The 17,180-nt window shown below is 38.0% G+C and overlaps 2 protein-coding genes across 2 annotated transcripts; both read right to left on the bottom strand.

Moving 5' to 3' along the window:
* Positions 1-521: 521 nt before the first annotated feature.
* LOC140933975 (uncharacterized) lies at positions 522-4,868 on the bottom strand. The gene is made up of 2 exons (XM_073383662.1): positions 4,771-4,868; positions 522-2,709 (listed from the first exon to the last, which is right to left on the bottom strand). Exon 2 carries the CDS (start codon positions 2,702-2,704, stop codon positions 665-667), a length of 2,040 nt encoding a protein of 679 aa, XP_073239763.1. The 5' UTR covers positions 2,705-2,709; positions 4,771-4,868; the 3' UTR covers positions 522-664.
* Positions 4,869-6,764: 1,896 nt separating this feature from the next.
* Positions 6,765-17,097, bottom strand: LOC140933972 (major facilitator superfamily domain-containing protein 10-like). The gene is made up of 12 exons (XM_073383659.1): positions 16,457-17,097; positions 15,091-15,187; positions 14,490-14,593; positions 12,613-12,771; positions 11,804-11,995; positions 11,371-11,470; positions 9,523-9,634; positions 8,960-9,015; positions 8,353-8,405; positions 7,957-8,047; positions 7,778-7,825; positions 6,765-7,387 (listed from the first exon to the last, which is right to left on the bottom strand). Exons 1-12 carry the CDS (start codon positions 16,679-16,681, stop codon positions 7,191-7,193), a joined length of 1,434 nt encoding a protein of 477 aa, XP_073239760.1. The 5' UTR covers positions 16,682-17,097; the 3' UTR covers positions 6,765-7,190.
* Between the last annotated feature and the right edge of the window lie 83 nt (positions 17,098-17,180).

Genomic DNA, 17,180 nt, shown 5'->3' with positions numbered 1-17,180 from the left:
CCACGAAAAAATGTTTGCAAATGGCGCTGAATTCTTTGTAAAAGGTTCAGTTCTCCTTCAGTGAGACTAAAATTGAGTGTAGCAGTCTAAGAAGGCCAATAAGTAGGGAAAATGTGATGAGCTTCTCACGTAAAATCTTTTGTATAATTTTTCGTGTTATATCAGTAAAAGCATTAAGACTTAATCCATAAGGAGATTGAGTAATTTTAATTTCAGCGGACAGAAACCTTGTACCAGAATATTTTAAGTGATATCGCATTTTTTTATATTTTTCAAGGGCTACAGATGTAATTAGTTATCTGTAATAACACCAAAGAAAATTTCTTATGGGAGCCGGAGAAAATAGATTTCAAATTTCAGAAATTAAGAAAACACAGGTAAAATCGTCATACGTAAGATTTCACTTTGTGAAATTTGAAGCTTTTGTAGTTTGTTTTCTCGGGCTCCTATAAAAAACTTTTCTTTAGAGTTATTTCATATGACTTTTTACATTCATAGCCCTCGAAAAGTGTAGAAAAAAAGAATGCAGTATGCTTGAAATTATTTTAGTACAAGGCTTTTGTCCACTGAAAATTAAAATTACTCAAATTCCTAATGGACTCCGCCTTAATCTTTTGCAATAAAAGCTTTTGTTTGTCTTTCAACTTAGATGCGACATAAAGGTTTAAGGTGGGCTTGATGAACTGTAACGTGTAAGACTTGAACAACGAATTACCAAAGTCGTGACGTCGGATTCTGCACCCTGCCTTACAAAACTTTGACTTTCACTCACCGAACTTACAAGATAGCAGAGAGACGGTAGTAACATCAAGCTAAGGCCTGTTGCTATACATTCTGGAACGTCATCAACGTCTATAGGAAGAATAATCTGTCCCTCATTAGGATTCATTGCTATATCCTTGTCTTCATTTGGATTTATTTGGATCAGTAGCGAATTCTCTGTCTTCTTTACATCGCACCAGGCTTGCTTGTCCCCTAGTCTAAAGAACTTGATCTTTGCGATATTTTCTTCGTCGTCCAGTGACATTCGATGAGTAGTTTTAATTCCAACACATATCCCCCAATCTGACTGCCCTCGAATAAGCAGAGCGGTTTCGCTGCCAGACATATTTGTCGTGACGCACCTAGACGAGTCCTCCAAAGGCTCCAAATGACTAGGAAATAAAGTATTGTTTACAAGTTGAGCTGAAGCAACGGTATTACCTTCACTGTTCACAACTTCCAACACCAAAACGTCAGCTGGTTCGGCATTCAGCACACGACACGTAAAAGCAGGTTTTCCACAGTAGCTATACAAATGGTATACAGATAATTCACAAGGTACCCTTTGCAAAGTGAGGATTTCTCTCTTAAGTATCGTTTTTGGAGCTGAAAGAACATCTGCTGGGTGCTTAAACTTTGCGAATTCTGGCTCTGGACTCAAGGTAAACCTATAGCTGATTGGCTTTGGCGATTCACAGGTCCTAATAGTCACATAAACTTTTCTGTTAGCAGGGCCAAAAATCGGAATAGGAATTCGAAAAACGTGCATTATGGTCTGTGCACTGAGAGCGGTTTCAAAACAATCTGTGAGATCGATCGAATGACTAAGTTTTGGAGTCTTGGATAACAACTTTCTTTGATAAAACGAAAGAGTGATGCTGTTTTTCTCGTCTGTGTTGATTAGAAATTTTGAAAGAGGCTCTCCATCGCTCCCAAGGCTGTGGCTTCCTCCTTTTAGCCTCTTTTTCCAAATCACCTCCTTGTTGTTAAGCTGAAGGGAGAAAGAAAATGTTTTGTCGTTTTCAAAGTTTTCGGTCTCAAATTTGACGAGCTCCATTTCAAATTCAAAGACCGCAAATTGTCGGTACGCGTCTGCTGGTTCTTTTGGCAGAGGAAATGGAGCTTCACCTCGAAACATAGTTCCAGGCCTTTTAAAGACTAAATTGTTTTTTCCCCATATCGCCTTCGTCTCCTTTTCAAGTGTCAGATACTTAGATATGTCCAACGCGTTAATTTTAGTTTCTGGATGCTCCAGAACACGCCCAAGAATAGCGTTTACGTCTACTTTATAGATCGATGGATGCAGCAGATGCGTTTTCCAAAGGAGATCAAAATCACAGCATGTAAGGAGGTTACTGTTTGGATTATCGCGAGTTAACACCAGATGCTGTTTGTAGCGTTTTAAAGAAGATATAAGAAACCATGGATCCTGATAATGAGGAAGTGAAACGTTGTGATACAGGTTTCTGAGGCGGGCACAAGCTTCTTGGAAATTGCACTTCATTTTGGATTTGTATTTTGGAAAAGAACTGGGAGGATTATGGAGGTCTGCCTCGAAGGTTTCGTTGGGATAGACTGTATCCCATATAACTCTTGCTTTTTCCAACGCCTTGTTTCTCTCCTGATTGTTGATTATCCTGTGATCGACTTCTTTAGACACAATACTTCTGCAATCTATTTCATAAACCTTAGGATCAAGAATATGTGCTTGCCAGATCCATTCTATATCAAGAGGTGCTTGGAGTTCCTTGCCGTCGATATCGGAGTTCGAAAAAAGCGGTAACCAAAACAACTCATATCTTCTCAAAGCGTTTTTAAAAGCAGGACCTTGTAAGAGGGATTGGTGACGATCTACAAGCTTCAAGAACTGAAGTTCACTCTGCGCGGCTTCCACGAAGTTGATTTCCGAAGACAGTTCAATGGAATCCTCAATGGTAGCCATCGGCCCTGCAGTCGATAACAGAAAAATACATGTAAAAACTCGTAAAAAAAACCGAGGGGATTCTGGATAGCGTCAGAAGAAAGCAGGAGGCGAAAATGATATCAGCATTTTATGCTGAAGAGATAACCCTGGTTAAATAACATTTATTATTATAAACGGACTGTAAGTGACCCGAAATATATTGTCTAGTCACGTCTTGTGGTTTGTGGCCCTCCTTCTACTGCTCCTTTACGAATGGTTCGATTCACCTGTTATTCTTCCATCTTTGACTGAAGATCTTTAATCACTTTAATGGTGTCTTCAGTGACGATGCATAGCTGCGATCAGTTGGTTTTCATATGGAAGAGGGAGTGAAAGAAATTAGGAAAGGAAGGCATGATCGCAGTCCGGTGGCGGTGTCTATTCAGTGCCATCTGATGTGAGACCACGGAAGCTTTATGTCACGCACGCGTGATGATAAAAATGGTCACTCTTGACCAGATGGCGTGATTCCTCGGAATGATCTTTATTAAATCTTAAAATTTAATCACTGGCCAAAGTAGTTTAATTGGCCAGTGATTAAATTTTAGTTCTTATTCTTAAAAAATTAATATAAACAGCTTTTGCAGTACTGTAAGCACTTGTTTAGTCCTGCAAATAAAGCTTTTTATTATTCATTCAAAATATTTCCCCGGTTCTGATTGGCTAAAAGCACACGCATAATTCACCATAACCAGCTACAGATGACCAAATTTGGAAGAATCTTGCGATAAATGAGCCGATGACGTCAAAAGTGCAGCTTTCTTGCAGGTTAATGCACCGTTAACCGAGAAGACAAGGGGACGAGGTTGAGTTGTATTGGTTGTGAAAACAAAAACAGCGGACATTTCACTCGTTTCAAGAGTAAGAACTAGGCGAAATAATAGCTTAAACATGACAAGAACAGCAAGAAGACAACATCTGCTATTTGGAGAATATTTGCGGAGCTGTACAACCCTAAACTTGCACTATTGAAGATGAACTTAACATCGATCGAGGTAAGCATGTTTTAGGTTTGTTTTTAAACTAGGAATTATTTTGAATGAATAAAAAACCAGTTATTGAATTCGGCTTCCGTATCATATGGAGAATTATGGAGATCTCGAAGGGTGTTAACGCCCTCCTCGATCTCCATGATTCTTCATAAGATACTCAGCCTCATTATTTATTGTTAATTGTTGTTGTTATTTTAGTCTTTGAAGCTTGAGCTAAACAGAAAAAAGTTCCGCTCACAACAGAATGTAAATCTCGCGGCATTGGTAAGTGAGTCCCTTATATGGCCTGGTATACGGGGATATGCCGCTGGACAGGATAGGGTCTTTGACCTCTCTGTCCTAAACAGGGGTATATAATTTCGCGAACAGGGGTATATAATTCCGCGTCAGTCTGTCTTAAACAGGAGTATACAATTTCGCGTCAGTCTGTCCTAAACAGGGTAATATATAATTTCGTGCCAGTCTGTCCTAAACAGACAGGGTTTATAATTTCGTGTGGGAAAAAGGAGCAATGACTTTTACGTGAATTTGCTTTGATGCAATTGGCAATAAGTGGCTTTAAAACAAGACGGATGCCGAACAGGGTAATACTTATTGAGCGTGTTGTCCTAAATAAGATACGTAAATTAGGATATTTTTGTCCTAAACAGCATCAGGGTTTTAAACTTTCAGTGGTTCATCTATACCCAAATATTAGTCGAGTACCCCCCCCCCCCCCCCCAACCGGACCCGGGGGAGAGCAGTTAGCCAATTCCACGGTATTAGCTATTAACTTCAAATCTAACCAAGCCTTCGCGGCTGCAGGGGAGCTTAAAACATCTTCTGTTGAATTAGGTTGATCAATTTCTAAAAGGAATGATACCAGACAAAATGAAAGGGGTGAAAATTTATATAGCGTTCAGTCACTTGTTTGCATGCCGAGCGGATTAACTCGCTCAAAATAATAGTCGATAAGGATACAAGCGATTATCATGCACTTTTAACGTTGATAAAGCCTTTTTAACTTGCACGTAAAACTTTTGCTTTTAAAAGAGGCACTGGAGCTTGACTTACCTACAACATGTGCACTATAAATCCACAAACATTACATTGACTTGATAATTATACGCAACGTTCGGCGACGATAAACTAGAAAGCTTCGTTATCTGATCTCTCCGGAAGAGCAAGATTATGCATGGTGAGTTTAGTTATGATTGGTCAATCATGCGTGGTGACGTGACGTAATTCATGAAGAAAGGATTAGTATGAATGTCTTGAGTGCAGCCGTACAACTCAAATATATGAAAATAAAGAGCATCATTCTTGAACACCAGTAACACAACAACGTATTGAACAGCATCGGATAAGCTGCCGGAGTACAAGTCACGAATCATCGTATAGATGGAGAGCAAGTACTTGGAAAATAAATAAAATAAAATAATGAAATTGATTTTAATGCAATACCGTTTATCAAATTCTTTTTACGACTAGAACATTTAGGGGCCACCATGACAAAAATGTCCTAAAATTTTCAATCGAAAAACCTTATCAACAACATTCTTATGAATTACGTCACTACTTTGGTAATTCGTTGTTATTTTCAAGCTTTAGTATTACACGTTACAGGCGTCAAGCACGCCTGAGACCTTTATGTGGCATCTAAGTTGAAAGACAAACAAAAGCTTTTATTGCAAAAGTGCTTGCTTTCTCCTATCGCAAGTAGTCAAAGCAACCTCTCATTTGCGATCTCGATCATCTCTTATTCCTTATTGCCTTCGGCGGGTGTTGTAGCGACTCTCACCTTAATCATTGGGATACTGAGTGAGACATTAGCGTGTGGAGTCCGCATTTGCCCGGAAGATATAACGTTCTTCAGTTTTCCTAAATAAACTGTTAAGGACAAGACATAAGAACAATACCTTTTCATTGATTTCGTGATTTTCTATTGGTTTTGTAATGAGATATTTCGGCGTCCCCACGCGGGTATAAAAGCGCGCGTTAGCGTCCTTTTGGTCAGGAAAAGTCAAGTAGGATTCGCGTCGTAACATCGTTTTGTGGTTTGTCTTAACCTTTGGTACAAGCGGGACCGATATGTAAGTGATTTCTTTTGTTATTTCTTTGTTTAGTTTCGTTCTTTAGTCTGTGGGCAAAAGTACACGAATGTTACTGTACAAGTATACAGATTTAAGTTTAATTGATTTATAATTGTTTCATGAGCGAAAAGCGGATTTGAACGCCTGTTAGAGCAACGCCCACACTTTTGTTTTATAGTACAAGGATTAAGATCAGATTTATGGAATTATTGTCTAATTTCAGTTTATGTAGCCTTTAATTAGATTTTACCGTCTTGTTATCGACCTAATCGTTATAGAATCGCTTTATTACCGTTTTCGAGCTTAGTTTGTTGATTACGCGTTATTTGTCTTAGTATCGCCCTTTCGCCAAATTGATAGAGATTTTGTATTGTTATTTCAGTTTACGGTCAATCTTTGGTCTTTGGAATTTGGCATTAAATCACCGTTAACCGTCACCTTTGGTTTTCCGTGGTTTTCTTGTTTTGCCGACCCGTAAAATAGTCCCTAATCTAACCTGCTGCGACACACCCCTCGAAGTTTCGTTTCTCGTTTGTTTGTTTGTTTGGGTCGTCGCCAGCCACATAAACAGAGGGGAACAGGAAAACGGACTGCATTCTTCATGTCAGATTCATGGAAACGATGCTGCAGCAGCGCCAGTCACCACAATGAACCTGTTCCGCAATCCGTCCATTCCCCTAATCCATTCCATCATTCTTTTTTTGTACATTCGACTTAACCTCTCCCAAACTGTGATTATGCAATTTTGGCTGACCTTTCTTTTATCGACTTACTCAACAGTTTCTCTCTTTAACTTTCTTACGTCATCTACGTCATGCATGGTTAATCATTTTCCTACTCTTCAGAGCTGGTAAAACATTTGCAAGGGAGGCCGGTGCTGCCTTACCCAAATTTTCCTCCCACTTTCACGGGCTAAATTAATATTGTAAAGGGCAGACAAATATATGTGGAATTTAGGTCAACTAACAAAAAACCTTAGTTTCGTACTTTTTTATTGATAGTGTAAATCATGATGCTTAAATAAGATGCAGTCATTATCTTACGTGAATTACCTGAGCGCTAGCTAACGTGTTTTCGTTCTTGACAACTTCAAATAAAAATATTCAAAAGCAACGATTTATTCGTGTGTAAAATAATCTTTAAGTTTTTAAATACTTTTTGCATATCCAGGTTGCAACCTTTAAGCAGTACTTTCCTACTGTTCCGTATGCCGTCCATACAAATGAAAACTATTGAGAAATACTTGACAGTAATAATAATAATAATAATATTAAAAAAATAATAATAATAATCAGAAGAAGAATGATAATGATAATAATAATGAGGACAATAACAATAGTAATAATAAAATAATAATAATACTGATACGGCATTTTCTGCTCGAACTTGGGCTTTCAAATTCTAATTACAAAAACGTAAAGCGGGCAATTTCACGAGGAGCCGCATGGGGATCATAAACAGGAGGGCTCCAACGAAGTAGCACCAAAACGAACCCACACTCCAGTAAACAGAACAGCTTACTACAGGACCAACTGCCCTGGCCAAGGCGCCCAGAGACCTGAATATACCCATGACTTTCCCCTTTTGGTCGTCATTGCCTGAGGGAAATCAAAGTTAGAGATCATAAATAATTAATTCCGCTGGAAAACGTTATCTCCTTGTTTGTTCCGGGGAGGATTATCCACTCCGTGTGACTTTTAAAAAAGGACAAATACCGTAATATTCAATGTGAAAGAAGGCGAAAGAATTATTTCAAACATTGTTCACTGGCAAGAGGATGCTAACCATTCCCTTCATTAATGTCCCATCAAACACTACAAAATTCGCTTCATTGGGGGCTGTTAAATGAACTCCTATGATTACATGGTTATAGTCGTGTAAAAAAAACGACCATAAACTGTATTTAACAAAATACTCATATTTTGAAAGAAGATTTTCAAAGGGAGCCGGGCTCTAATCAGTGTTAGCTTGTTACCAGCCGGTCTTACCGTGATGAGAAATCATAGTTGTCAAACAAGGTACTACTGTGGCAGAACCTGTAAAGGAAAAAAAACAACGTGATACAGAGTGCATTGTATATTCCTGACTAACGGATGAATCAGTGCGAGCGTTCGTGAACGCTTTTAAATGAAGTAGCAAAGTGGAGGCACAGGAGCCAACAACTTACCAAATGAAAAGAGAGCAAGTCCAGTGTAAAGAGTTGGGATTGTCTTAGCCAAACCAACAATAATCATTGCAGGCATAATGGCTGCCATGCCCTGTCGGCGAACAAACAGAAAACACACAAAATATAAGTAATGAACCGGACCACAACTTGCAAAAGCACAACAACAACAATAACAACACATCATTCTCTTATATCTGACTGACCCGCTTTAAAATTTTGACTCAGACGACAAAATCCTACCTCCTGAAATTATTACCTGTTAAACAATAATGGAGGTAAAGCGCTAAAGCACAACAAGGTTAAACGTTTGGCAATGATATGTTTGTGCAGGTTTCTACCAGTAAATTCCTTTTCACGGCGAGTGTAATTAGGGAAGTTAGTTACTAAGAATTGCACCTTAAGAGCTGTTTTCTTTTCAGACCCTGGAGGCTGTCTCCGAACATAACCACCTGAAAAATAATCAAATGAACTTTGAAAATAACAACTTCACCCGGAAGATACTCTGCTACAAGGGCCCGGCAGCCGGCCGGCGCTGGGGAGAATTTTCAATTAACCTTACTGGTTATTTAATATGTTATTATGCCTTGAGGTTTACATGTAAGTACACCATCAAATCGTTGTTACTTATGGTATGTATTTTATTTTTGAATAAAAACAAATTTCAGATTACACCAACTTTTTATACTCAGTGTGCTGAAGACAAAGCTAAGGTCAAAGTTTAAAGGTCAAAGTGGATAGTTGAGAGTGCGCATGTGCAGTTTGTCTCTTGTGAGCCCGATATTTCATGAATGATGAAACTGAGATCTTCAGGATCTCTTTTTTTTTCAGGCCAGTTTTAAAGCAAGTTCAAACCATCTTTGTACTTGAGTCATCTGTTATACTAAACGGAACAAACGCACGGCAAAAATGAATATGAGGAAACGTCCAGCCTGAATGTAAGCTTTGAGAAAAACACTTCTCACACCATGTACAATAACAGGCATTGCTGAAGGACACCAAATACCTTGCACAAGCGCCATTGTGATTCCTATGAAGAAGAACATCATTCCTTGCTGCATGCTAAAAAACAAGACTTGAATTAAGTCATGCAAACACGTGCTCAGTTTAGTTTAGCCTCGGAGCGGGCAGCCGCCGTCCCCTTCCGGCACAGCTTTTGAAAGCCGGCTACGTACTGTGCATCTAAAATTACAGCAGCACGACTTTATCTTCGCACCTGACTTTTGAGTTATGCCAGTTTTAAATTATTTGTTCACAAAATCGGAAACTATATAATTTTGCCTACTGAAAAATATGCAGTCCGAGCACAGATAAATTAATTAATTAATTAGCGATCGAATTAATAATAAACTGGCTCAGTGGCTGAACAGAAATGTACTGTAACTTAAAGCTGGTGCCAGGAAAACGAGGTTAGTACGATTTTGTGGCTGGAATTGTCGCTAATCGTCGCAAGCTCCAACAACTAGTCTACACAAAGTGTGCACTAACTAAACAATATCAACAGATTAACTATTACATTAAGGTGCGGTGGCCTACTACTTAGTGAAGTGGCTGTAGACAACCCTTTACCTAGAATACTTGAAGTTCCTGTGTGTCAAAAACGTCAGCGTGAACTCAAGTCCAGAGAAGAAGAACAAAAACAGAAAATAAACCAGACCAAGGCCACGGACAGTGTTCAGATCTAAAAATAATCAAGACACGTGTATCATATTTAGCTGACACCTGAGGCAGGTATACTCTATTAAAGGAAACCGATGAATAACCACAAACGACAAGATGGCGACAGTGACGGAGAATAAAATGACGTAGCTTCTGGCCTGATAATGACAGCATTCTTTTTTTTTTTTACCATAGCAGCCCTATCACAGCAGTCACATGTACAGGAAACTCTTATAATTCAGCAATATCGGATTTAAATTTGGAATCGGTCTTTGATTGGAAAAAACGAGTCCGTTTTTTGGATCACCAGAACCTTTCTCCGAGGGAGATTTCACGTTTAGCCCGCGTCCCGTGTGTCACGGTAGCTGCTGATATTAGGGACTTTTCATTAGACTACAAGCAATAGCTTTTAAACCGTTTAGTGTCCTATGGTCATATTAGTCATATTACTATGCGATGGTCAGCAACAGGAAACTGGACTGGAAGCTGCCCTAGAACACTAACTGGCTCGAGTTGTTCTTGTGTACTCGGTGTCATTCTTGTAGTCATTATGGTCCGGCGCTACTATCTATATGGAGATTTCCCAATGAATTTTTCCTCTGTTTTCAATCGTGTCCGACCGACCCATTTTTCGCCGTTTTCAAAAAAAGAGGAAGGAAATCGATCGATCTTACGTGAACATGATATTTAATGAAATTAAATAAACTGCGAACGACCGACCCAAACTCAGCCTAAAACGGTAATGGCAGTGGTGAAAGGAAAAAAAAGAGAAGATGGACTAGATACATTGATTTTTTTTTTCTCTTTATAATTTAGTTACGTTGGCAAGAAGGTTGATTCTTGGAATAAATCTGTCAAGCGCAAAACATTAGTTCATCAGATCAGTTTTTTTTATATATTCAGCAGTCTCGACTCCAGGCCGACACTCCAGACCTTTTCACGGTGTTTTCAATTTTTTTTATACATGGACCAGTGAGTTCGGGAAAATCCGTCAACACCACTGAAAAGAGCGCCCTAAAATTTACAGCAAAGTTGCCAATTTTGAAAGTAATACGTCTTAAGCGAGCGAAGATACAGCTCAGCAATTAAAGTTGCGAAAATTTACGGACGTTTGTATGGTGGGGTGGGGTAAACGTTTGTACCCCCTGCAACCATACAATCGTCTGTAAAGGAGCTGTATCTTCACATTAGTTTTCAACAAATCACTTTCAAACTCGGCAATTTTACTAATTTTAGGCGCTCTTTTCAATGATGTCGACGGATTTTCCCCAACTTGTCCGTGTCAAAAGTTGAAAAAAAAAACGGTCAAAAGGTCTATTCAGCTACGAATTCCCGCCTGAAATAAAATTTGACATGAATTTGTTATTTATCGGTATAAAAGTGAACAGTTGAAATATTCACTTTTATTGAAATAGCTATCTAATTGCTTGAATAGAATCCAATTTCAGAGGTGGTTTTCTCGGTTAAAAGTTTTGATAATCTTATATCTAACCTCATTTATAATCTATCGTCTTAAAAAGCAGAACGTTCTCTGAGACAAAAATATCCCATTAAAATACAGTCACAAACCAAACGTCAGTTGAGAAATCGACAGACACATTGGGTTGCATTTAGAAATCAAAAATTTATTTGAGAAATTTTTGAAAGACAAGTTAGGACACTTGAGAAATCCAAACGTCATCTGAGAAAATAATAGAAGAGGTATTAAAAATTCAAACCTTTCACCAGACCCCTGGCCTGCCCCGTGTGATCACTTACCTTCTTTGCTAGATCGGATTTCTACAGCATCAAATTTGAGAAGTGAAACAGGATTGAGAAGTTGACTGGCTGTTTTGAATTGTGATACTAAGGACTGTGCCTGCAGCGGGGAATATAATATGAATCATCGCACACCATAATTCATCAATCTAAACTATTTCTCAATAAATATTTTGTAACACCTTGTTTTCAAGAACACTTAACAGTTGGCTTTGTCAAAACAATCTTATGGTAACTCTAAAGCGGCCCCATGTTGATGTATCTGACTTGCTTGAAAGATACATGTATAAGAAACTGGAGGGAAAGATTAAAAAATTTCATTTTTGATACTAAAAGGCTTAAGTACTTTTCATGATGACCATACATGACAATGATAGCTTATATGATAGCTACAAAATAAGACAAAGACATGAATAAAAACTTATATAGTTACCCTTTTTTCTTTAGGCAGTGTCTCCTTGAGGTAAAAATACACAAACAGAATATCTGCTGCTGTCAAAGTAATGGCAAACAAAGCTGGTAGTAGATAGGGATTTCCACTATTAAGTGTTGATCTCCTTGCAAACACAGCACCAATCACAGGTCCAATGATAAAACCAAATGAGTATGCTATGCCAACAAGGGCCTATTGGAAAAGACATTGGAACAACAGTGATCAGCTGCAGATAACTAACTCGTGAAAATTACAATATTACATAAATGTATGATGGAGGCCTCTGATTCTCACTTTGTGTATTATTCTTAAACTAAAGTAATTACCTTAGCAACTTAAGTATCATAGACTACTAGTAGTCCCTATTTTTCCTCAAGGATAGTAGAGTGAGCGAAACACAAGCGCGAGTGAAAATCAACCCACACGAGAAAGGTGAGACGTGGCAGTGTCTCATTTTTCTCTCTCACTGTCGCGTCTCACCTTTCTCGTGTGGGTTGATTTTCACGCTCGCGAGCGTGTCTTGCTTGCTGCCTACTATCCCTGACGAAAAATGGGGACTACTCATAGTCTACTAGTATCTCTGTATGCAAGCATGGTTGAGTTTCCATATCAAAAGTACGTTCCTAATATAGTACCTATCTACCCCTGAAAAAAGAACCTACATATTTAGGACAACCTACGTGCAGGTACATTTGTGATTCCACCTTTTCCACCATTTCCCAACAATGACCATAATAATTATTATAAATTATAATGTGAATAGAATAAATTAAAATAGCAATATTATTATTATAGTTCCAAGGCCATACCATTCCTTTTCCTCGGTTCTTCACGGACGTGGCATCTGTAACAATGGCTGTTGAGATGGTAACATTACCTTTGAACAAACCACCAATGATTCTAGCAATGACAAAGATGGTGAAGTTCCAGGAACATGCCCATACAATATAAGAAACCAGAACTCCTGACTAAACAGATGCAATGCAAATTATTAGCATATAAACATCTGTTAAAGAGGGATCTAGCAGGGACATTCTTAAAATCTCTCACAATTAATGCCAGTAAAAAAAATTAGGTAAAATGAATCAATCTGTGGGTGAAAATACTATTTCACTTTATTTAATTACTTAAAATGACCATCAAATTCCTTCATCTAATTCATAACTTAGCCATTTGGTATTTGTTGGTATATTATTATTAGTCTCGCTTGCGTAAGCAGCGAGACTCATAATCTGCAATGCGTTTTTCACCCCAAGGGGGTAGTCCCTTATATAGGCTACATAGGTATGCGCCGCGCCAAAGGGTATGTTGTTTTAGCCATTTTGGTCTGAAATAGGGTATCAATTACGATCATTTTGGTCTGAAATACGGTATGGTTTGTACACTCTAGTCTTGAATTGGGTATGTTTTTTAAGAGGAATTAGCTACTTCTTCATCATTTGGCGATAAGACCATTTCCCTTTTTTATGTTTATGTCAACTACCGTGTAGGTGCCATAACAGCTTGTCACGTGCTCCGGTCACGTGCCAGGCTCCAGGAAAAAGGGTACCAAAGTTTTAATCAGGTCTGAAGTAGCGGGTAGGGAAAATCACAGATTTTGGTCTGAGATAGGGTAAGGGTTTCAGGAAGCGTGCCGCACACCCCTCCCAATTTTTCTGGAAGTAACCACCCCGGAATTTTTAGTCGTATTTTAGGACACAAAAGGCAGGTCACTGTGCCAGGCGTTCCTTGGAGACCATGGAAACTGGGACGGAGAATCATTGCGTGATCGAAGCCGGGCATGTTTCGCGAAGAAAGCTTAGGAAAGATTAAATTTAGGGCTTTTCCGAAATGTGTCGGTCCACGAATTCTATCGCTTGAAAGCGTTGATTACTTTGGAGTAAGTGAACACTACTGAGTGGTTGAAAACAATAAGAATCTTAATTAGCAAAATTGTGATGGTCATGTCTTGTAAATTTTCACTGTATGCAAATGAGTCTTGTGATGAGCACGCGATTCATTTTCGGCAATGATTGAAATGACTTGCCATGTAAATCACTTTTTCGATATCTGGCAATGATATAATTTCTCTGAAATCATCAGGCCCTTGAATTTTTGTGTATTTATACACGCGTATAGCCTGCTACTGCAGAGGTATTTTTGGTCGTCGCTAGCACACGTACTAAATCAATTCAGAAACAAATAAGAAGTATCAACATCGATAAAGTAGGAAGTAAAAAACCTTTAGCAAGGAAATCATCATTGTTTCTTGTAGAATTAATTGCCTTCTCTTTTCTCAATCTAATCTCCAAGCAAGCGAGACGTGAATGCCGCTGTAAGCATGTTCTTCTTATTATCATTTTTGTTCTCAAGCTTTTATATTTCAACTGAGGATTGTTAATGGCAGAGGATCATAATTAACATACACACATTATTTTGTATTTCATGCAAGGACAACCCAATGTTTTGAGCATGGCCATTTGCGATCAACATACAATGTAACAGAACTGATGAACAGTACTGGTGGTCTGGGAACTAGCAGACAATGAGACTGGATGAAAAATCATCCTGGTGTTTCTCAACTCATGACTGGGGTAAACTGGAACACCCTGAGGTTTCCAATAACTTCCTCAATGTTGGGGACCTTCAAAATAAGATTTTAATATATTTAATTTCATTAAGCACTTTAATATATTGAAGGCCTTACCATGCAAAATATCATTGGTAATCTTCTTCCATATACATCAGACACAGCACCAAATAAAGGACAACACAAAAACTGGAGAAGAGAGAACAAGGACCCTAGAAACCCTGCAAAATGTCATAAAAGAAGTTGATGGACATAGTAAGAATATAATTCATCCACTGGATACTGTGGGGGGGGGAGGGTGAAATGGTTGGAAACACACAGAACTAATGGTCAATCTCTAAAAGAATATGAATATTAAGACTGATTTTGGACAACATATATTTGATATTGAAACAATAAATATAAAGCATACAACATTAAATAATTTTTAAATTTTTATATCTTGTTTAAATGTTTTAGTCTCACATACTGAAAGCATTCACTCAGGAACCAGTCCATGAATCCAGTTTGTGATCTGTTTGGTATGGCTTTTTTTGATGGCTTAGTTAACACATTCAGAACCAGGAATAATAATAAATATAATGTAGTTATAGTTTTCACAAGAATCATTGTGCAGAAAATGCCAAGATGTCTAAAGAACTCCAATACCAGGTATGGCACCAGCTATTCCAGTTGTATGGCATGTTTTCTACATACAATATTAAATTATCATAATTACCTCCAAACAGAATGGTATTGAAGCGACCATTATCAGGCATTCCCAGAAAATCCCTGAAGGTGTTCACTTGATGAATAATTGAATAGTATAGTGAATCCTGCAGAAAATAATTTTTGTAATGTTAGCTGGGTATGTTTGATGTGTAGCCTCTGAATCAGTCCAGGAACTACGTTACCATTATATTTTTCAACACTATTAATTTCTTTGTCTTTGTCTTTCAAAAAGAAAAAGACAAAGAAAACTGAGAATCAACCTAGTTAAAAACTTGTACCTTAACTTTAATTTCGACTTGTTGACATGAGAGATGTATATATCCTAAATATATTAAGTCCAAGGTTGATTTTGCTTTTATAATTAGCATACAATTATTACTGTTGCAAGTTATTGTTATTATATATTTTTAATTTGGTTAAAAAACTGCAGAAAACTAGATACAGAATAATAAAAATCATTTAAAGAGAAACACTTTCCTTGGAAGTGTAGATGGAAAAATGTAGCATATTTTTTTTAATGAGGAAAAACCTGTCATAACCTTCCATTCTTGAACACTATCAGCTTAAACTTGCTTGCATTTAATGCAATACTTTTTAAAGCTGCGGGGGCCAAACAGTGTTTATAGTTCATGGTAGTTCAGGTGATAGTTTCAACCATCATCCACTATACCATCATGGCCTGCGGCCAAACGGTCATGATAGCACCTGATAGTTCATGGTAGTTGGAACCAGAAATTGTGTGTTTGCCTCTACAAGCCCTACTTTCCAATCTCTGGGCATATGAAAGTGTAAAAAAAATTTGTCAGTAATATTTTAGGGTCACTTCAGTAGTGTGTGGTGTAAACCCTGAGCATTCCTCTTTATTTAAGAGCCATAATTTGTTTAAAGTATAAGGTTAATGTGATAGAAGAAGATAATGGGACCCTGGTCTTTTTAAATAATTTGAGACGTCTCATTATACTTGACAATGCTGCTCAATGTCTGTCTGAGCCCATCAAGTCAGTCAAGAAACAGCTGACAGAAAAACTATCATCAACTACATTTCAGGGGTACCAAATGGGAAAAACTATCATTGACTATCATAAAAAATTTGAACATGTTCAAAGTATGTGACTGTTGATTAATGATGACAGTCAGTGATAGTTGATCATATCTAATAGTGTCAGTGGATCATTATAGCTACAAAGTAACATCAACAATCGGTCATCAACTATCATGGCGGTTTGGTGCGGGCTTTAAGTGCCTTTCAAATGCACCAGTACATGTTATACATGTTGATAATTCACTGCCTACAGAATGATTGAAAATTTAAGCGATGGGCATGACATTTCAGCTTCAAACTTGATATTGACTAACGAGCTGTTGCAGCTTACCTCCGTGCTGGCGTAAAACTCCAGTAATGAAGGAAACAGTGGCAAAATTACAGTAAAAGCAAGCAAGTCAACAAGCAATGAAAAGAAAACTATCCACACAGTCCGATCAGATGGGAAGCCTCTGGAATTCAATGTATCCTTAGAAGGTTCATCTTCTTTCGCATGGGCTTGAAAGTCTTTATTAGTTGTCTTTGAACCTCTTTTGGTGACCTCCAAGTCAGCCATAGTGTAGTGTTCGTGTCCAGCAAGCTCCTTGACTTGCTGTTCTATAAGCCGCGAGTTAGCATTACAAAGCACTTGGTTGTCTGCCTCCAGCAAACTAATTTATGATATTGTCCTTCAAGCATAAAATTCTATTTAGAGAAGTACGTGAGTTTGACGTCAAGAATAATAAACTTACAATATCAGCTGCTTTTGGTTAGTCGATAAAAATATGATGAATTCGCCAATATTGTATCTTTTACAGCTTGTTGGGGAACGACGTGGCAAAATGTAAACTCATCCTTCAAGCTTTAATTTCCTGCATTTTAAAAGTCCAAAATCCGTCAGGCGTTCCTCCAATCCATGTAAATTTCCGAAATATTCCGATCAGATTCCGAAATAAATCCACCGCGCAGTGAAAAAACAACTTCCTGCTCTCTTTGCCCCTTCCATCTATCGTATACACAACCACTGATAATTTCTACCCCAAAACAAATACTTGGACGCAGAAAGGATAATTTTA

The sequence above is a fragment of the Porites lutea genome, chromosome 4 (assembly GCF_958299795.1).
Source record: "Porites lutea chromosome 4, jaPorLute2.1, whole genome shotgun sequence".
Classification (NCBI taxonomy): domain Eukaryota; kingdom Metazoa; phylum Cnidaria; class Anthozoa; order Scleractinia; family Poritidae; genus Porites; species Porites lutea.
The sequence above is the reverse complement of the archived record's forward strand: the minus strand, read 5'-3'. Positions and strand labels throughout refer to the sequence as shown.